Raw genomic sequence first — 21,769 nt, forward strand, 5'->3', positions numbered from 1 at the left:
CCTCTAATGGAAACAGTTAATTAAGACAGTGAAGGGAGTGAAAACACACATTTCAAAGAGCAGAGACCATGATCAGAAACACAGACGCATTGGGATGCACCCTTGGAGGACACAGAGGTTACGGAGGAGGCTTAGTGCGAGTGGTCCTGTTGGCTCGGGGCTCATCTGACAAGCCCTGCCCACCCCCTGCCCGGGGACCTGGACTTCCCGCCGATATCCAGAGCATGGGTCCTGGAGGGCAGTTTTGGGTGGACGGAGGAGGCCTGGAGTCCCAACCATCTGCACTTCCACCCACTCTGCTCCCCCAGCTCCTGCCCCCTCCCTAGAGGGAGCTGCTTCTCTGGAAAGTTCTCCCTCCTGCCCACGGTGAGGTCGACTCAGCTCCGTGGGGCGGGATGGGGCCCTGCTTCAGGTCCGTCCTGGGGGCTGAGTGGTCGCCTGTCCGCGGGTGACCCCCTCCCCCAGCACTAGAGGAGAGTGGCGCCCGCTGCCATCTCGCCCACCGGGGAGACCGGCTCACCTAGGCTGCCGGTGCAGAGGCAGTTGTGGGTGCGGGGCTGGGGCTTGGTCTGGTGGCTGTCGAGGATCTGCTGCACCAGCTGCTCCACCGAGAAGCCCGAGCTGCTGTTTCCGTTGCTGCAGGTCCATTTGATGCCGTGGACTGTGGGGCAGAGGGGGAGAGGGGAGAGGAGAGAGGGGGAGGGGGAGAGGGAGGGAGGGAGAGAGGGCGGGGCCCTGTCAGAGGCCGTGGGCGCGTGGGGGGTCCTGGGCGGGGCAGGGAGGGTGGCACCGAGGCCCCCGAGCTCCGCAGCCGGCTCTGGGGATGAACTGATGAGCATGAGGGGGTGGGGGGAGGGCTGGACACCGGCATGGACAGGCCAGCTCCCTGGAGGACCCGGAACCCCACCCTCCCACCAGGGTGCTCCCTGATCTCCTCTCTTCCCTTGGGTGCAGCCTGTGGAGTCCACCTGCCTCGAGCTTTGTTTGTTTTCCCCAAGTCCAAGTGCACACGTGCCTCTTTGGAGGGTCCTGGAGCAGAGAACGGGAGTGGGGACTCAGAGGCAGGCTTGACGGGAGGCGAGGGCCCTGCCCCAGACTCCAGCCCTTCATGGAGACCCCGAGGAGGGTGGAGGTCAGTCAGGGTCCCAGGGAGGAGGCCCAGCCCCAGAGGCCTTCCCATCCTGCCCTCACCACAGACTTCTCTGCCCACAGCATCACAGGATGGGCCAGGGTGGGGATGTGGGGGCTAAGGGCCATGTGGGCCGAGACAGTGGGTGCCCCAGCGGTCAGCACTGATGCATGACCCATGACCTGAGCATGCTCCCTGGGGTTTTGGCTAAGCCTGGAGTTGGGGTGGGGCCCCAGGATGCCCGACGGTGGGCCCCCCACCTGGCTGGCAGGTTGGGGGTGGGAGTCTAAACTAAATGAACTCGCCCAGCTGAGTGTGAAGCCAGGCCTCATGCCTGCTCTCTCCCATTTTCCTTTCTGGAACGGACGTGGTTCAGAGGCCGCTGAGCTGGGGCTGGCCTGTCCTGGCACCCGGGTGGGCCCAGCCCTCCTGTGGCTCTGGCCGGGCGGCTTCCACAGGTGGTGGATCTGCAGGCCTCGGGCTGAGCTGGTGGCTGGGACTCCAGGGAACCCAGGCCGCCATGTGCGTGGAGGGCGGCAGCTGATGGTTTGGGAGAACGGGCAGGGTGCAGGGTCCGGCAGGGAGAGCCCGGCAGCACTGCCAACACAGGTACAGCTTCCTTCCTTGCCTGGCTGACGCTGTCTCTCACGAGGGCTCGAGGGGAGAAGGCTCCAGCTCGCAGCACCTCCTCTTGCCAGGGAGGGGCTCCAGAGGAGACAAATTCGACAAGGAGACCATCCAGCACGGCAGAGAGGACCCAGGCACAGATTCAGTCTCGGGGTCGAGTCCAGGCTTTGCTCTTTACTTGCTGTGTGAGTTTGGGCAAGTCACTTACCTTCTCTGAGCCTTGGTTTCCTCCTCTGTAACACAGGAGCCATCAGAGGACCTGCCTCACAGTGGGGCGGGGGGAAATCAATCTACAGGCCTGGCACTTAGTGTGCCTTCCATGAAGGTTAGCCGTTGTCATGACCGTTCGTAGTGGCGACAGTGACGATCATGGCCAGTGGCACATGGGGCCTGGCTTGCCCTGGGGTTCTGCTGACCTCACGGGAACGGCTTTGGGGAAACTTTTGCCGTGAGACCTGTGGGCAGCTCAGCTGAGAGGCCTCTGCAGTGGCCGTTCCTCTCCTGCCCCTGCTCCTTGGCAGCACCTTTCATTAGAGCTTCGGTGGTTTTTCAAAGCAAAGGAAAACCCATCCGTGAGGGTTGTGAAGGATGGGATCCTCTCTGACGTGCGTGTGGCCTTGCTTCTCCACATGGCTGCCCACCTGCCAGGTGTCTTCTCACGGGTCTTGCCCTCTGCTCCATTCCCTCGAGGGTCCTTGGAGGTCTGTGGGCCCTGCCTCCTGCCCCCGGGGGTCCTGGATTCCGACCAGGGCACCAAGGGAGGGCAGGGCTCACTGGCACCTCCCCTGAGCTTGCCGAGTGGCCTCACTTGGGAGATGTGTCTGCCCTTTGCCTCGGTTTACAGATGAGGAAACTGAGGCTCACTCCAGAGGCTGGAAGGCAGGACTAGGGGTTTTCTCTCTTGCTTCCCCACTGCTGCGACTGCCGATGGTCTGTCCCAGAGTCCCCTACTATGTCTGTGCCCAGCCCCCAGCCCTCTGCCTGCTGATTGTTAAAATGGCTGGGGAAGGTGCCCAGGTGTTTTTTTTAAAGCTCTCCAAGGGCTTCCCACCTGCAGTCAGGTTGGAGAAAGCACAGCTCTGTCCTAAGCCTAAACTCAGTGGTACCCCAAGTCCAGGACCCGAAATACCTCCCGGGCTCGACGTCGGAGCTGCCGCTTTGGGGGAACTTTGAGCAAATGCCCATCACAAAACCAGGCCAGGCAGACTCTACTTTTGTCCTCCAGGGAAAGCGCCACGGAGTTTGACCTTGAGTCTCCTGAGAGATGAGCTGTTCCCTGGGCTCCCCCGGCTCCGGCCTCTGACCTCGGGGCTGCTCCCCGCCCAGGGGTCTCAGCGGGCTCATTAATCCTGGACCCACAGACACCTCTTTGTGAGTCTTCTGGAGACCACCCGGGCTGGCATCTCGGACCCTCGTGGGTCGGGCCAGGCTCCTTCTCTGGCCCCAGGCGGGCCCCTGCCTTCCCTCGGGTCGTCCTTACGTGCTGAAGGTTATGAAAGGAAAACCCAGTGAAGGGTGACAGATTGCAAGCAGAGAATTTCTGGATGCTTAATGCAAATTACCTACTGTTTTGGCACATCCAATACGCAGATTGCCTCCTTCCCACCTTGCTGGGGTGGGGGAGGGGGGTAGCCCCCTCCTCTGAGATGCTGTGTTGTCAGCACTGAATATCAAATACCATCAAGATGGCTCTTAGCATCACTCTGCTTCCTGACACGTAACGAATCAGCAGGAATAGAGATTCTATAGGGAAAAGGGGGCTTTAGGAAAGGAGGGTTAAGAAACACACATGCCAGCCACCCCTTCCCCAGCCCCTTTGCAAAAGGAGCAAAAGGGAAACTGCTTTAAAAGTACATCTGATTGAATGCAAGGTCACGGCCTGGTGGGAGAGGGCACAAAAAGATAAAAGGGAATTCCCAGAAAAGATGACCTCCTGGGGGGATGTGGGCAGTATCCCACCCCCTCTGCCCACAGAGCCTTTTGTGTGGGAAACGCAAGCCCAGGAGGATGGAGTCTTCCAGCTGAATCCCTGATGGGGGGGTCCTTGCTCAGCTCCCCACATGTGGGGCCTGGGTGGTGGTCTCTGGGCCACTCAGCAGGCTGAGAGGGGTCTATGTGCCCAGGAAGGTGGGGACAGGGGAAGGGCACCAGGGACAGAGGATAGCAGGGGCAGGAGGGACGAGCCAGCTTCCTCCATGGGCCTCCAAGAACCAGCAGTGGCCAGGAAGGGACTCTGGCCACGGGCAGGGGGGATGCTGGAGGCCTTAAAGGGGGCCCTCCGGCCGCCCCCAGCTGCCCAGGTGCCCCAGCTTCGTCTCCCAACTGGCTGCCTGCACCTGGCCCTTGTTGGGGAAGGGGGGCTGCTGCTAAGGCTTTGCAGGAAAGGCACCCCCGGCCCACTCCAGGGCTGACCAGGCCTGTACAAGATGTTCATCCTAATTACGGCCCCCGGCAAGGCGGCGGGCTTCCCGGGTAGGAATCATCACAACAAAATCAATGGCAGCAGTATGTGGCCCAGGCTGTGGAGAGCATCCTCTCAGCAATCCACACAAGAGGCAGCAGACATGGGAAGGGAGTAATTGAGAGCTGGTGGAGAGGGCAGGGGAAGGTGCAGTGGCCTCAGCCCCTCATGGGGCAGGCTGGCAGCCGGAGCCTCTGGGGATCTGGCTGCTCCACCCCCACAAGCCCTGGGGAAGAGGTGGAGGCCCCCGGCTCAGACCACTCAGGCCTCCACCTCCAGAGGCTCCCCGGCTGAGCCCTACAAGCCCCTGGGAGAGACCCACCCTGCTCTGTGCACTGCACACTTGGGGTGTGCACGTGTGTGTGCCTGCACGTGTGTGTGCACGTGTGCATAGCTCAAGCAGGGCACAGGGTGGTGGGTGGTGGGGACCTTCCAGAATGCCTCCCTCCCCTGCCCCTTTAAATCCACCTGCTTTCCAGCACAGCCCAGCTCAGGCCCCACCTCACAACTGGAATCAGAAATCACGGGGCAGGGCCTCATTGGATTGTTCGCTCCTCTATCCTTCCTGCTTGGAACGATGCTCTATGAAGATATGCCGAGTGAATAAATGAACGGTCCACTTAACAGTTCATCATCCCCTCGCTAGCACTGCTCTCATTTTGTTACAGCCATTCGTTGTTTCCCCAATTAGCTGCAAAGAGAACTCATGTCTCAAGCATAATAACAAATACGATGGCATTTGTTGGGCCACACCGGGTGCCAGGCACTGTGCTGGGTCTTCATGGACTGAGCATCGCAAAAGGCAGTGAATGGTGGCGGCAGTGAATGGTGGCAGCAGCCCCCCACCCTGCGACTGAGCTCAACCGTGTGCTGAGCCAGGTACTCCCCCAGACCACGGGTGCAGGTGGCCCCACAGCATTGGAAGCACCTGGGAAGGTGTCGGAAATGCGCATTCCAGGCCCCTCCCAGACCTACGAGCCAGAAACTCTGGGATGGGGCTCAGCAGCTGTGTCCTAACAGGCCCTCCAGGGGACTCAGGTGCACGCTCAAGGCTCCCTGGCATTGAGCTGACATCGCTAAGCTTTTAGCAACCCTTTGAGGCCAGAGTCATCTTATTTTGCGGATGAAGAAACCAAGTCTCAGAAAAGCTAAATAAGTTTTTCACAGCCACACAGCACATAACCAAGAGAGGATCGCGGAGGATTCCAGCTCCCAGGGTCTTCCCACCTGTGTCCCTCCCAGGGGCACAGTAAGGAACTACCGGACGGCTAATTAGCGGGAAGAGGGAAAGCTCCGCCATCATGTGGAGCCCGAGATTCCCTACCACGCTCAGGGAAACTCACTTTACTCCGGAGAGAGGGGCAGGCCTGATTCCCAGCCAGTGGACATGGGGGCTGGGGCCTCTGCTGGACACTGGAAACCTGGGGCTGGCCCTGGTGCCTCCCCCCACCCCCCTGTCTCCTGCCCCCCCTGTGTGGAAGGCCCCGGTTGCTTCAAACAGGCAGGTCCAACCCTGCTGGGGTGGGCAGGAGGCAGAAGCTCTAGAAGCCCTGGCTCCTTCCTCCTGAGTTCCCTCACTTGGCAGAGGGGCCAGGCAGGCACCAGGCCCCAGCGAGTGGCCGCTCAGCCAGCTGACCCGCCCAGAGCAGCGCAGCCACAAGGGTGCAGAGTGACAGCCTGACGCTGACCCCTACTCTTAGAAAGTCCGGAGCAGGCAGCAGAGGGAGAGATTAGGAGGCCCAGGGGCCACCTGCAAGGAGACCCTCTCACGTGGTTTTGGGGTGGCCAGGAGGCCTCAGTTGCTGCACCTGGGCCTGTGGTGGTTCTGGGGTGGGGGGGTATGCCCTGGCTTTGCTCATGGTAGCAGGCTGGGGTGCCTGGTTGGGGGATGGATTTAGGGGACATCTGTGCAAAAGACAAAGCACTCGTAGAAAGACTTCATCCCAGAGAGCCTCGGGACAGAGCCCTTTGCCTGGATTTCCCTTCGTTGGGGTCAGGTGGGGGTGGGTGGGGAGGGGGCCCACTGAGTGGGAACTGGGGGGCCCAGGGTTGTGCATTCCTGACTGGGCTGCCCCTAGCATTGGCAGCGCTTTGCCCAGGGCAGGGCCGGCCTTGAGCTCAGGCACTTGGAGTAAGCTCTGTGGGAAGGAGGGCCGTGGGGGGTGGGCTGGACGCCCAGTGCGGCTGCAGCTCTTCCTGGCAGGCCGTGTGATCCTGGGAAGGTCCCGGTTCCTCCTGACCTCCGTTTCCCACACCCGGGGAGCTGGGGACTCTGAGCAGAGGTGGTCTGGCCGGGACCCCGGAGTGCGGAGAACCCCTCTGCAACGAGAGGTCAAGCCCAGGAGGCTTCTGGAAGGAACCGGACAAGGAGTCAGAAAGCAGAACTCTGGCAGGCCCCCGGCCCCACACAGCCCTGGGAACGAGAGTGCCAGCTGCTTTGCTCCCCTTTGCTCTGTGGAGCAGTAACTTCTAGAAGGATGACAGGACCAGTCCGGCTGGAGCTCCGGTCACCACGGCAACAGCACAGGCAGCGCCCGCTGGAATCAACACTTGGCCTTTCTTTTAATGGGAAGGGATTTCTTGGCTTGCGGCGAGCAGGTGACAAGGACAAGTGGCGGCGTTGGTGACGATGACAATCTCCTTCCCCCCCTCCACAGAGGGCTGGGGCAGCCCCTTCCTCCTTGTCCCTGCAGCCCAGGCTCATCCAGTCCTTCCACCCAGGCACCACCCTGCAAGAAAGACCCCTAAGGAGGCATCCCCTTTAATCTGTGGTCCCAACCAGGTCACCTTGGAGACTGAAAGGGGGTGCTGGGGTAATTTGTCTGGACCATGGCGGAAGGCACGAGTCTCCTGGGCAGCCCGGGGTGGGCGGTGAACCAACCCAGGAACCCCACGAGAGGCCGCTGGCCTGGGAGCTGCCACGCACCTCTCTCCCTTGGATTCCTCCAGGTTGTTGACACCAGAAGGCCGTCTCCATGGCAACAAGGTCAATGGGAAATGGCAGCCACGTTGGTTTAAATTTCACTGTATTCTTGTTGACAGGAATAAAGGCCCAGCTGTTGATTTCTTGGTTCAACCGGATAAAATTTTCATTAGCTGTAACGTCCCCCATCCAGACCCCCACGTGTTATTCAATTTCCCAATCTCAGCACTCAAGTCTACTTCTCCTGTTGGTCCAGGACAAAATTTCCAAGAATCTCATTTTGAGGGGTGACGAAGGACTCGATGGACGTGCCTGGGGACGTGCGGGCTGTTTCCGTGGTGAGCTTGTAATGCTTGGTTCTGACTGTTCTGCGACATGGGCACCAAGCTCCCTGCCCTCTCCGGCTTCTGCTGAAGAGGAACAGATCTTCGTTCTGACGTGAACCATCCTTAGAACACTTAGTGTGGTCATCTTGCTTTCAGGTGGGATGGATGACGGAGGTGAGGAGGAGAGAGTGAGGAGGGCGGGAAGGGGGGGCTCCAGAATCAGCATTTCAGGCTCTTCAGGCAACGACAGCCTCCCCAACGATGCCAACTTGAGGACACCTGGGTCCTGGGTATGGCCCTCGGCTGCATCCCCCGTTGGCGTCACAGACCATCTCCAGGGTGTGCACTGACAGAACAGCAGCCTTGGCCAATCGGCCGAGAACGTGGCACCGCAGAGCCCCTCGGAGGCTCTCAGAGTCTCAGAGGCCCCCCCCCCCCCCATTGGCTAAGTGGCGTTGTTACCGAGGCCGGGAATTCTCGCATAATAAATTCCCGCATAATAAAAGCGTGATGGTGCTTGAAGCTGATTGTCCTCAGGCTCAGGGAAGTCGGAAGCACGATTTGGCAGGGAGAGAAGCAGCTTCAATGGCTGTGGGTTCTGGAATCCTCTTCTCCCCACTCGCACCTAACTGCTGCCCATCCTCCTCAGGCCTGCCCAGGGGCCAAGGGACTGACTACTTATCTGTCCACCCACTCCTGGCCACTTGGAGATGGGGACAGAGGGCAGGGCAGGGACCAGGGGGGATTCCAGCAATTTCCGTCTTGCTTCCTGCCAGACTGCCCAGGGGTTCCTGGACACGGATGCCTCCAGGCGCTCGGAGGTGGACCCGTGGGGAGGCAGCATCCATCCGAGGTGGAGCCGCCACCCAGCCCCTAATCTATGTGGCCCGGAGAGTTTGATTTTTAAAGAGAACCTGGAAATCTGGAGATCTGAATGCTGGCAATTCACTCTACATTTAACAAAAATTAAAGAATGAAGACAATGCCTCTTCAGAAGAGGGAAAAGGGGAAATCTTGATGCCCATGTCGCCTCTGGGCGTGGGGGGTGGCAGTCAGCAGTGGCTCAGGAGGCCGTCTGTGAATCAATGACGGAAGTTCTGAATCAGCCGGGCTGCAGGGCCCCCGAGCAGCCCCGGGTAGCTGGTAGCCAGGGGGTGGAAGGAAATCAGAAGTATTTCTCTCTCAGTTCTCCTTTTTGGGGGCCAAGTCAGCCAAACAAAATTTAGCCTGAGGGAGAGACGCACATTTGCAAAACAAACGAGGATTCTCCAAGCAGGAAACTGAAGCAAGCCTCAAACTCCAACCAGCATTCCCTCCCACGCCTCCCTCCCCTTTCTGCTCCCAGAAGCTGTCCTGGCAGGAGCAGAGATGGGGACTGGGGACCACCTGGAGTTTCGAGGCCACCTACCCTACCTGTTCCCCCTGCCAGCAGCTCCTAACCAAATGCAAAATGTGCAGGGAGAGCCCCTCCAGGCCCCTCCGTAGGGTGGGCACAGGCAGGGGGCAGGGTCCCCAGCTGATGGGCTCTCTTTAGGTGACTCCAGGGCTTCTTACAGGTTCAAGCCAACAAGTGTGGGCCAAGACCCCACTACATGCCCAGGTTCCACTGTAGGACTGTGGGATCAGAATGTCCGGGTGAAGCCCAGGAACCTGCCTTTTGAACACCCTCCCCGGGTGGTTGTGATGGGAACCACTGATTCCCGGGTAAAACCACAGCTGCTTTGGCCCCCTCTGAGCCCCAGTAACCGGGCAGCCTAGGGGTGCCCAAGGCTCTCTCCTGACTTTCAGAACAGGTAGGGACCCTGGGAAACGCGTGCAAGTGCACACTCCTGGCCTGAAGGAAGCCCTCACCCCTCTCTAACAGCAGCCTCTCCCCTCAACCCCGGGCTGATCTAACCCCTGGCCTCGCTACACTCGCACCTGCAGCTCCGCGGGCGGCAGCACGTTTTGACTTTCTGCACTAACTACCTCTCCGCCCCCGACAAACCCCCGCCAGGACTCAGGGCCTCGCCCCCCGAGTGCGGCGCCTCCGAGCAGGACGGGCTGATCCCGGAGAGGAAATGCAGGGCTTGGAGACCTGGGCCTCTTCGGCTGCTTCCTGCCCCAACCCCACCACTCCAGGCTCCCGCAGCAGCCCCCACACGGCCGCGTGCACCGGGAGGAGGGACCGCGCCCCCCTCGAGGCCCCCGCCCCCTCGCAGCCCGCGCCCCCCTCGCGGCCCCGGCCCCGCATCTCCCCGCCCCCTCGCGGCCCCGGCCCCGCGTCTCCCCACCCCCTCGCGGCCCCGGCCCCGCATCTCCCCGCCCCCTCGCGGCCCCCGCCCGCTCGCGGCCCCGGCCCCGCATCTCCGCGCCCCCCCTCGCGCCCCGGCCCCCGCGTCTCCCCGCCCCCTCGCGGCCCCGGCCCCGCATCTCCGCGCCCCCCCTCGCGGCCCCCGCCCCCTCGCGGCCCCGGCCCCGCATCTCCGCGCCCCCCTCGCGGCCCCGGCCCCGCATCTCCGCGCCCCCCACGCGGCCCCCGCCCCCTCGCGGCCCCGGCCCCGCATCTCCGCGCCCCCCTCGCTGCCCCGGCCCCGCATCTCCGCGCCCCCCTCGCGGCCCCCGCCCCCTCGCGCCCCGGCCCCGCGTCTCCCCGCCCCCCCGCGGCCCCCGCCCCGCCTCGCAGCCCGCGCCCCGCTCGCAGCCCCGGCCCCGCGTCTCCCCGCCCCCTCGCGGCCCCGGCCCCGCGTCTCCGCGCCCCCCTCGCGGCCACCGCCCCCTCGCGGCCCCGGCCCCGCGTCTCCGCGCCCCGCCGCCGCGCGCCGCCAGGTGGCGCTAATGGACCAGGAACGGGGCTGGGCGCGGGCAGGAAAGCCTTTAATTTTACTTCTTGATATTCTATAATCACCAGGATTACAATCTAAGCAAAAAAGCAAAACAAATAAACACCGCCACCACCACCCCCGTACTGGATCTTTGGTCTTTGTCTGAAAAATTATGAGAAAACAAATGGCGCATTGAGTATCCTGCCCAAGGCTGGGATGTTAGCGAGGAGAGCGGGGAGAGGGGGAAGGGGTGAGGGTTGCGGGACCCGGCTCTGCTGCCCGCGCAGGATTGCTGGGCGCCTGGGGGCAGGTGTCTGCTCATCAGCCTGCTCCCTTCTGCGTTCTCTGCCACCGGACACTTATCAGCAACACAGGGTCCCTGTCTCCAGCCATCCTGGCCTTTGTCTTGTTCCTGGAAACCTTGTAGGGTTTGTAGTGGTGGCGTTAAGGGGTCTGGGAGGGCGGTCTCCTGGAGGGTGTGTGTGAAGGACTGACAGAGAGCCGGGCTCCAGAAAACACCACTGCAGGTGTCCGAGGAGCAAGGTGATGTGGGGACTGGGGGCTGCTGGAACCAATCAGACCTCTCACTCTACATGGCTTCACCCCCCCACATCAGTATGGCCTCCATTCACCCCACAGTCAACATGGCCTTCATCTACCCCCCCCCCCCAACATGGCCTCTGTTGTCCCCATTCTCAACATGGCCTCCATTTCCCCCACAATCAACATGGCTTCCTCTCAACGTGGTCTCCATTCCCACCCAAATCAACACTGCCTCCCCTTCCACCCCCCCAAAGCATGGCCTCCAAACCCTCTACAACATGGCCTCCACCCCCCACTCAGCATGGCTTTTGTCACCTCATACTCAACATGGAGTTTATTTTTTTTTTAGTGAACATGGGCTCCATCTTCTTACACTCAACTTGGCCTCTACCATTTCCTACTCAATATGGTCTTCATCTCCCACTGCCAAAGCAACCTGCCCCCATCACACTCGATCTGGTCTCTGCTCCCCGTACTGAACATGGTCTCTACCCCACACTCAACCAGGCCTCTGCCTCCTCACACGCTTGTAGTGCCCCGTCTCACTCATCGTGGCCTCCATCTCCCTCAGCTCAACTTGATGCCCATCACGTCATGTTTATCCAGCCCTTTAAGCCTCAATCCTACCGCGGCTCCATCACTTCCATCCTTGCTTTTCCCTGTTTCTTCCCTCACAAACCTGCCTGGGGACACCTCTCTGCCTCCTGCACGTCTCCAAATCCCGTGCATTGGTCAAAGCCAAGGGAAGTCTTCTGTCTACCAGGAAGCCTCCCTGGCTAGGTCCACCCTTGATTTTCTGATTCCTAAGTCCTTGAAGGCAGAACCATTGATTCTACTCCTAATGCTTTGGAATCATTAGCTGTTACTTCTTTTTGGGTTTCTTCCAGATTAGCCTGGGTGAGCTTTTTGAGGTGAGGGTCTGGGCTTTCTCCCACTTTGCATCTTCCCCAGGGCCTAGCCCAGGGCTGAGCTCAGAGCAGGAATTCTAAGAGCTTGTTCAGGGTCCAGTGTGGGTGGGAGGAGGGGTCCCCGAAGGACTAAAGGAGAACCCAGCTGGCCTTTGGGTTCCAGAGCTTGGCACTGATGGGCTAAGTGCTCCATCAGTGCCTTGAGAAAGAGAGCTGGCTGTTTGGCTCTTGACAACTTCCCTGTTATGTGCCGCTGCAGCCAGACACCTGAGCGCTTATGTCCACTGTTGGGGACGATTAAGGTAGCATGTATAAAATCCACCCTCAGCGATGCCGGAGATATGCAACATGGCCGCCAGGGCTGATGCAATAACGGCTTAAGTTGCCCTCAGCCTTCTACGGAAGTGATAGCCGTTCGCGCCTAAGATTTGCGCCTAGAGTGCTAGCTTTACTACCTGCCTTCTACCCCAGCAACAGTAGCCACCAATCCTGTGCTAGCCTTACATCTGCCATCCGCCCTAGCAACAGCAGCAGCCAATCCTAGACCGCCACCCGCCTTTGTAGCCACCAATCCTAGGCCGCCACCCGTTCATACTAGCCACTCCCTCTACCTTAGAGTATATATACCCTGCCTCTTCAATAAAGTTTTGCATCTTGATCAGAAACCTGTCTTGCTGTCGTTCCTCACGTCTCTTGTCCCATACCATTCCTCCCTCACAGGATTTGGAGCTTCCGTTGAACGTCCCGGCCGGGACAGTCCACGATGCCATTTGCTGGCCACTGCGACCCAGGGAGGGAGGGTCCATTCTCAGCCCAGACATGTGTGTCCCCACGTGTGTTTGCACAAGGGTGGCAGGGCAGCTGCATGTGTGTGCACCTGTGCAAGCATGCAAGTGTGCGTGGGCACGTGAGTGCATGTGTGTGTTGTCGGTGCAGACCCTGGTGCTAGGCCAGTTCCTCAGCCAGCTGCCTGCTTCACCCACCTGGTGCTGCTGAGGATACCAGGTCAGGAGTCTCAGGACATCGGGAGCAAACACAGCGGGCTCTGGGGAAGGCTGTTGGGCAGAGCCATGCCCGGGGCAGCCGGCGGAGCTGCCCTGGAGATCTCTGAGGCCGCAGAGGCCTGCTGGGAAGGCCCGCGCCTTGCTTGAGGGACACAGGGTCATCTGGCCATCCAGGGCATTCCAAGAGGAGTCCCCACATGGGGATGCTGGGGTGAGACCACAGCTTAAAACTCATGCCCTTGCCCCTCTCCCTGGAGGGCAGGTCCTCACCAACTGCTGGCTGGGGAATGGCTCCATGGCTGTCCCCTCCTGGCTGGCCAGGAATGGGGCCGAATGCTGCAGGGACTCAGAATCCCTTGGAGGGAGAGACTTGGCTCGAAAAGAGCAGGCTCCACCTGGCTGGGGGCTGCCGCACAGACTCAGAGCCGATGGTGGAAGGTTCTGGGCACGGTGGTTCAGAACCTCTGTGGTCTGGGCAGCCAAAGATCAGTGAGCACATTTACAGCCAGGTGGCAGGGCTGAGGCCCAGACTTGTATCTGGCACGTCGTTCCATCCCACTCAGATCCATTTTTCAGCTGTCAATCGGGGGAGAGGACTCACCTGCCCAGCCCTTAGCTCACACTACGGGAGTTTGTGGGTGGAAGCCAGGGCTCTCCTGGACCAGCTGCATTGGAACAGACCCCAGAATTTCCAGGATGAGGACACGGAGCTTTAGATCATGTTCACTCGAGTTCTATAAACTCCAACCCTCAACTGGACCCCCAGACAATCATCTCTGGGCTTTGAGCCGATACGAGCAATTCTGTGCACGACGAGAGAGAAAGCTGAGGCCCTGCAGGGGCCCCTCAGCTGAGCTCAACTCTACTCAGACCCAGATGACTCAAATTCAGGACCTTATTCCCCAGAGTATGTTAGGATGAAGCTACTTAGCAAAAGACTACGCTTCTCAGACTCTCTTGCAACAAGAGGTGACCATATGACAAAATCCTGGCCAAAGGGATATGAATGGAAGTGGTATGTGCAATTTCTGGGCCCTGACCTTAAAGGGAACAAGCATGCAGTCCACACTCTTTTCTCCCTTTCCCATTGGTTGGAATGCAGTTGCAATGGCAGGAGCTGGGGCAGTGATGTGAGACCATTGCAAAGAGGGTCACACCCAAGGAAAGGCAGGGCAACCAGCTGGGATACTGATCCCCGACTCTGTGGAGCTGCCACCTTAGCCCTGAACTGCTAAATGAAAGAGGAATATTTTGTTTAAGCCATTGTTATCTTGGTCTTTGTTATAGCAGCAGGGCCCATATTCTAACTAGCTACTGCCGGGATTGCAAATGACAGGGAGGATCTTCAGAAACAGATCGGAAATTCCCATCAGACATCTCAGGTTTTTTTCTGTCTTTGTTTTTTGATCAGATTTCAGGTTGAAGCCCCAACTGACTGATGGGTATGGTTGCAAAAATAAGGTGGGATTCTCAGGATCAGCGGGGCTTAGAAACTGCAATTTCTGCGATTCCCCAGGAGTTTGGACAGCGAGCCCCCTCACCCCATCTGCAACAGGTGAGGCAGAGACTGCGGCTCGGAGTTTCACTTCACCACCGATAAGCACAACATTTTGATTAAATCACTGACAACTCTGCTGCAGGGCAGAGAAATTTGGAAACATCAGGAAATCAAACTGTGAAGTCTTTGAAAGAACGCGATTTATGTGAAAACGTGATGAAGCTAATGTGTTTGGCTCCAGCGTTCGGTGGCACGCCTGATTCTGGAACCAAATCTGATGGCTTCTTGGCTCCCAGCGCACCGCTGCTTTCCCCGAACAGGGTTAGCTGGTGCCCTGAGTGTGTTCCCGGCCTGATCGGAATCGAAAGCTTTTATTTGCGCCATGTTTCCAGTGATGCGTCTCCCAGGCTGTGCGTCTGTAGCCAGGCCCGGCACATGCATGCCCTCTGAGTGATTTTTTGTTGCCCTGTTCTCCCCACCGAGACGCCAGAGAGCCAAGTTATTAGATTTATGGGGAGTTTGTGGCAGTTTTACATAATTTTCTTGATGCACTGCAGTTTTTGAAGAGGCCTCCCTGTTCCCTCCCTTTAGGTCTCAGAGCCTGACTCGGGTCTTGTTCTCCTCCCACTGGGGTTCAGAGCTTGTCCCCCACCCTCCCGAGGGCAGCCTTCGGGGAAGGCGTTTCAAGGGCAGGGCCACTCCGGGGGATATGGGGTGCTGCGGGGAGGTAGAGGCAACAAGGAGAGAAAAAGGCAGCAGGTCAGACAAAAGAAAGGGAAATGTGGCGGGAAGATGGCGATGGGCCGGCGTCAGAGAAGGGGGTCAGGGCTCCACTGGAGGCCACTTGGAAGGTAACTCTTCCTCGGGAGCCCCTCCTTGGCAAGTCTCTGGCTAATGGAGATTCTGGAGCTTTGGCTGGGGCCCAGCTGGGTGCTCCCTGGCGCTCTGAACGGGGGCCTCTTTCCAGCAAGGGGACCCGATCTTGAATGGAGTTTGTCAAGAGGAGCTCTGTCAAACAACTCGACATGAAAGAGATGACAGGCCCAGAGCAGCCAGAAAGAAGATTCTTACTCCTAACTGAAGGCAGCTCCGGCAAAGCACTCCCCTCTCAGATGGTGAACACTGAGGGGTTGGTCGAGGTGCAGGGGTGCCTGGACTCTGGCCAACCTTTCAAGGTAAAAGTCCTCCTTAAGGGCCCTTATTTTGGCAGTGGTGACCAATCCCCAGGAGGCAAGGCCCTGGGCCTCCTCCCTGGAGGTGAAGATGGGCAGCTTTGCCAGGGTGAACCTGAAGCCCCTGCAAGGACTCTACCTCCTGGGACAGGGGCCACCTTGACCCCAGGCTCCAGTGGCTTCAGCCTCTTGGACGTGAGGCATGCAGTGGCTGAGGAGCTGAGTTGGCCTCGCTGAGCTGGCTGGAAGCTTCTAGTCTTGGTGAAGAGAAAGCTGGATTCTTCCTCTCACTTTAAAGAAGGGGAACTGGGATGCAGAGAGGTGGTGACTGGCCCCAGGACGCACGGTAAGGCATCTGGGGGGGGAGTGGGGGGGCAGGGGTCCAACCTGGGAGGGGAACCCATGTCCAGTGCAAGAGCAAGTGAGCAGGTCTGGGGGGGTCCCAGTGTCCAGTGCATGTAGAGACCACGTGGGTACTGACTCGGCGTGGGATGGGCAGGTGGGTCTGAGAGTGGGGACCCCTGGCACCATGGCCCTGACCCTCTGCTGGCAGCTTTTGTCAGTTCTTGGGGCCTCCTGCGGGCCTGGCCCTGCGCTGGCCCAAGGGACGCAGAGGATGGGAAGGACTCCTGGGGAGTTTCCTGCAAGGCTTCCAGTTTCCTGGATGCTCCACGGAGGTTTGAAGAGGCCCCCCGTGGCCCCTTCTGGTTAGGCTGACCCCTGTCTGATGTCTCCATGGGGGAGCTCGAGGAGGGTTGTGTCCTGGGGGGTGGGGAGGCCCTGTGGATGGTCAGGAAGGAGAGGTGGGAGAGGAGATATCTGAGCCGCAGGGAAATCAGAGGAAGGTGGGAAAGTGCCAGGAGCTGTGGAGGAGAGACGGCGGCTCTGGGGGAGCGAGCAAGAGGGCTGACCGGCCCCGGACACAGAGACCCAGGAGGACAGTGGCCAGAGCTGAGGCCACGGAGGGGTGGGGGCTCAGGAGCAGTGAGCAATTTTAAGCAGGAGTGATAGGGTCCAAGCTGCAGTTTGGGAGGATCGAGCAGAATGTCACCTGTGTCCAGGAAGGCCCTGGGCCCTTCGGGGTCCGGCTATCAGCTGAAGGCCCCTTTGCCCCTCCTGACCCCGCCTTGGGGCTGGAGGGAGCATCCCCGAGTCCGAGTACTGAAGGGCGTCTCAGGTCCCACAGGTGCCACTGGCCTCAGCTTAGACACTCGAGGGGCAGGACAGGACATTGTAGCTGCTCCTCTGACTTTGATGCCCAGCAGCCTCTTCCCTCCAGCCCAGCTTTCAAGGTGAAGCTGGTTCTCAGGGGTCCACTGACCCACTCCCCGAGGTCCCGTATGATGCTGGTTCTTTGCCCCGGGCCCCGGGTCCAGCCCTGCTGCCCCGCGCTCTTCTTGAGTGTGCCCTCCCAGAGCCCAGCTGCCCGGTGGGCAGGAGAGGCCGCCGTGGCCCGTGGAGATGAGGCGCCACCCACTGCCGACATTCTGGACTCACTCGGTGTTTTGCATTCAACGATTTGCACCTGACAGATGCTTCAGAAAGCAGCACTTTGCTGACAAAATGAAATCCAGCTCAATTACCATCATCTGTTTGCCGCCCAGTCTGGAGGTGCCGAGGCAGGTTTGGTGCCCAGGAGTGGGGGGGCTGAGCCCAGAGCCGGGGCCCAGACAGCAGCGGTCAGGAGGCAGGGCCAGCTCTGGCCAGCCGCTACCCGGGCCTCAGTCCTTCCCCCTACCAGTTCCCCCGAATCCCAGCCTGCTGTCCCTCTCCCGAGGGTGGCCCAGGAACCAGCAGCCCCGGGGCCTGCTCCTTGCCGGGTGGGTGGCTTTGCGTGCTATTTGGTCCTTCGAGCCTCACTTTTCTCTTCTGCAATGTGGGCCTGGCATTTGGGCTGTGCCTATGTAGGGTGCTGGCAAAGGTAGGGACACAAGTGAGCCCCACAAAAGCTCAGCTGGGGTCACCTCCATCAGAGCGGAATAGGCTTCCACCCCCAGGTCCCCACGCTGCAGGGGACCTCCTGGACGGAGCTGGCCTGGGGGAGCGCCCAGTCATCCGAGGTACTCACACATGGGTTTCAGCTGCCCGATGAGCTCCTCTTTTGTCCATTTTGCCCACTCCTTCTTGTCGGTGTTGATGGAGCAGAGGATGGGGCCGCAGGGCTTGCCGCAGTCTTCGATGGCCGGCACGTTCAGGTAGTGCACCAGGACGATGTCGGGGTTCTGGGGGGAGAGCACAGAGATTGGCAGCATGAGGGCAGCATGCAGCCCAGGCGAGGTTGGGGTACCCCCCCACCCCCCACCCCACCATCCACCAGCTGTGACAACCAGAAGTGCCTCCAGACATTGCCTGACGGCTGGGACTCAGGACCCCAGATGCGTGGCCCGGCTGTGTTTCCAGCCTGGATGCCCACAGCTGCCCCCCAGCAGCGGCCCGGCCTCCCGCCCTACACGTGCCTCGTCGTTCCGGTGCCAGCACCCACTTCTCCCCAAGGCCGAGCCGCCCGGCAGCTTCTCAGGGCTGGACACCCGCCCACCCTCGGCTGGTGATCTTTTCCCCACACAAACACCACACCGGTTTTCCTCCCAGACCCACCCAGGGGGCAGCTGTCACTCAGAACCCCGGGAACTCCTTGGGGACCCCCTCGGAGCTTAAGAATGGAAAGGCCTCTCAGTCTGAAGACCTTAAAGTCACAGTTTTGTCAGCAAACAGCTCTATTTAAATGGGACCACCTCTTCCCACCAGTGCCGTCAGAATCGATCTCTGTCTGTCTGCCCACCACCACTCTGACGGCGACACCCCCAGGGACCGTGGACATGAGCACGTGGCCTCTGCGTGGTCACCAAGAAAGCAGTGCCATTTATTCAGCCACATCTGCTCTGGCAGTTTTATTAAAAAGCAATCATGTCACTTTTTAGAGACAACTGGCTTGGCTCTCCTACCCTAATCAGAAGGTATTTCTCAAACCCTTTTTTCCATTTTCCTAAGGAAGCATGCAGCGATACGTCAAGATACTACACGGAACTACTGTAAAGCCATTTGGAAGGCCCCATCCTGCATTTGGGGCACTTTTGGCCAGGTCTCCCTGGCTTTTACCCCTCGGTAGTGGGCAGGAGGACCCCAGGGACGGAGGATGCCGTGTCCACAGCTGCCTTTTTTGGATATTATACCCAGTGCCAGAGTAATACATGAAGATATGAATCCTTCAGTCCATTAATAAATAAAGCTTCAAGACTATATACCATGACCGGTGCAAGTAAGTCACTGGCATAATTTTAAAAGATTTTCAATAAGGGTTGAAACATAGATTTTTTTTTCTTGCCAACGCTCAGTTAACCAGGAAATTAAATCAACATAAACAGGGGCCTTCTCGTTAAGGCCGCTTTTCTAGATTGCGGTAATCACAGTCCTTAATAATCACGATAATCCCTGACATTAGCGTGGCACCTTATTCTTTTCAAAGCCCTTTCCAGCTGTCATCTCATTTGGGGCCCGCACTAGCCGGGGGGTGGTGGGTGGGCAGGGCAGGGCGCCCTCCGACCCAGCCTGGGCTGGAAGCCTGGGTTCTGGCTGCAAACTCAGGTCCGGGCAAGACATCCGGTGGCCTCTTTTTGCTGATCTAAGTGTGCGCCCACCTCGCGTCATTTCGTGCTTGTGGTACACCCTCGAGGTAGCTGGGCCGGGCAGGTCTGCCCTGCTCCCTGCATGGGCGGGGAGAGAGGACGAGACTTGGGGTTAAGCCTGCATGTCTGTGCTCTTCCTGCCCCCACTCCCAGGCAGCGTCTGGGGAGGGGGATGCCCGCTGCAGCCTGTGCCAGCCGCTGAGGAAGACCGATAAGAATCAAAGGGCTGCAGAGACCAGCAGACCACCCAGGGCTTCCTCTGATCGCAGGCCCTGGAGCGGGAGCCATGGTGGACGATGGGGAGATGGAAGGGCTGCAGCTTCCTGGCCCACAGGCCCCCTGAGAGCAGCCAGGGTGGCCCAGGGAGGGCGGGGGACAGGCGGGCAGGGGCTGGGGAACGGGAGGCCCTCACTCCCATTGCACAGAAACCACGCTTGCTTGGGTTCCTGCAGAAGGGCTCCGGGAGCTCTCCTATCTCAGGAAGCTCCACCTATTCTTGGAGGCCCAGCAAGTACGCCTCCTCCTCCAGGAAGCACTCCCTGATACCTGTCTCAGCGCCTCTATCACAGCAGGATGGCAAGTCGGGGTTGTACCTGAATAGTCTGTGTGGCCACATTATCTCCTCAACCAACCACGGGGAAAGCGCCCCGAGTGGGGGCCATGTCGTGTTTGAGATGGAGTCTGGCAATCACCAGCACCCATTTCGGGTCTGAAGAGTTGAACTAGGTGGACTCAGGACCTCCCATCCTTACCCTTTGCAGACCATGTCCTCCTGACCTCTGGCTTCACGCAGGGCAGCCTTCCTGAGCACAGGGGCCCGTTCCTAGCAGGTTCCTAACCACTCCTGGGTCTAGGGCCTCGTTGGGAAGCTGCAGACACCCTACGCCCAGCCCCGAAAAACGCCTGCAGTGCAATCAACACCTCGCCAGGGGCTCGCAGGCCCAGTGGCCCTCGGACCGTATCAGCATCCGCTGGTGCAGGGATTCCGGCTCTACTGTTGCTCCCCTTGAGCCTGGAAATGTGCCATCCATGGGTCCCTTCCCGAGCCCCCACACTGGGCCACGTGCATCGACACCAACGGCAGAAAGGTCCAGCCCTGTGAGGGTCCAGGGATTAGAAAATGCAGACGCGGCAGCCACACAGCTTACGTCTTCCACACGATTCCATCCCTGGGCCGGAGTTCCTGCAGCTGAAACTCCGAGCTGAATTTTAAATAACGACTTCCTGCCTCGTGGCTAATTCTAAGAAAGTGATTGAGGTATTTTTGGAAATTTGGGGCACACGTAGCTTCTTGGCAGCGTTGTGGTTTTATTCATTAGTTGTGCATTTGATTGGATGTGTTTTTTGGGCAGAAAAATAGATGAGGCTCCGAGCTGTAAGGCCTCCGTTTCGTGGGTGCCAGAGGCCCCGCCACGCGTGGCTTTGCTGACGGGGAGGTGGGGGGGGGTGGGCTTCGGCCCGGCAGCACCCAGAGAAATGCTCGAGGTCCTGCCCCAGCTCTGAGTGACGGGGCCGCGGGTGGGACCCCTCCCGGGCTCGTTCATCGCTGGACAGGTGTGGCAGGTTGCCCGTCGTCGGATGTTTGCCACCCAGCTCAGGCCTTGCGGGTTGGCTGTGGGGGGCTGTGGGGGGCGATACAACAGCTTGTCAACAGGCTCCCCCCTGGTCCGTGGGATTTCCGTGGAGATACTAGAGGTCGTGCCCCCAAGGAGAGCAGGACTTCAGCAGGTGAACCCCTAGTGACGTCACAGACCTGGGGGAACACGATGGGGGTGGTCTGTGGCTGGGTGGGTAGGGGGAGCAAGCCAAGGATAAGTAAAAGTCTCACAGAAGTTCCAGAACCTTCTGGAAAGTGCCATGGACTAGGAGACGCCATCCTTCTCTCATCTGTAAATGGAAACGGTGCCTCTCGCTCTCTCACCAGGCTCTGGGACAGGCCCTTTGAAAACGATGAAGCCCACATTGGAGAGACCTGCTGTTACAACCGTCAACTGCCACTAAAAAGCACTCCAAAATCCCCAATACTTGTCCTGAGCGAATTTATACCAGGGTACAGGGTCTAGCAGGCAGTTAACCACATAAAGTCAGCTTTATCTGCTGGGAGCCCACCTGTCTGGGTCTTTCTCCTTGGCTGACTCCTTCCTCCACTGGCTTTGCACCTTGACCTCTGCCCCCCCCCCCTTCTTCAGTGACCTTCAGCAAGCTCCACGACCTTCAGCCAGGCCCGTGACCTTCAGCCAGCTCCGCGACCTTCATCCAGCTCCATGACCTTCATCCAGTTCCACGACCTTCAGCCAGCTCTGTGACCTTCATCCAGCTCCATGACCTTCTGCCAGCTCCGTGACCTTCAGCCAGCTCCACGACCTTCAGCCAGCTCCACGACCTTCAGCCAGTTCCGTGACCTTCAGCTAGGTCTGTGACCTTCAGCCAGCTCTACAACCTTCAGCCAGCTCTGCGATCTTCATCCAGCTCCATGACCTTCAGGACCACCATTTTCCCTGGATCTCTCTCTCCAGCCCAGCCCCTCTGCTCCAGGCCCCCTGACCCTGTTTGCTCACACACCCACAGCTGCACATGGCTGACATGACTCCTCACACCCCAAACCCCCAACAATGAATGCCCCCCCACTTTCCCCAGCTCCTGGGGTCTGAAACCCAGGAGCTGTCTGTTCTCCTCTCTCCCTCACCCTCCACGCTCAATCCATAAGCAAGTTCTGTCACATCACCATTGGAAGTGAGCCGGAGCCACCCA

The 21,769-nt window shown here is 59.5% G+C and overlaps 1 protein-coding gene across 5 annotated transcripts in view; it reads right to left on the minus strand.

Annotated features, from left to right (window-relative positions):
- Window positions 1-21,769, minus strand: part of CAMTA1 (calmodulin binding transcription activator 1) — a 955,716-nt gene that overhangs the window by 99,130 nt on the left and 834,817 nt on the right. For all 5 annotated transcript variants that reach the window (XM_037828625.1, XM_037828627.1, XM_037828624.1 and 2 more), the window contains 2 exons: window positions 17,464-17,617; window positions 521-661 (listed from right to left, as the gene is read on the minus strand). In XM_037828625.1, the coding sequence (XP_037684553.1) occupies window positions 521-661; window positions 17,464-17,617 (295 nt within the window). The remainder of the gene's footprint in view (window positions 1-520; window positions 662-17,463; window positions 17,618-21,769) is intronic.

Source organism: Choloepus didactylus, chromosome 2 (assembly GCF_015220235.1).
Source record: "Choloepus didactylus isolate mChoDid1 chromosome 2, mChoDid1.pri, whole genome shotgun sequence".
NCBI lineage: Eukaryota > Metazoa > Chordata > Mammalia > Pilosa > Megalonychidae > Choloepus > Choloepus didactylus.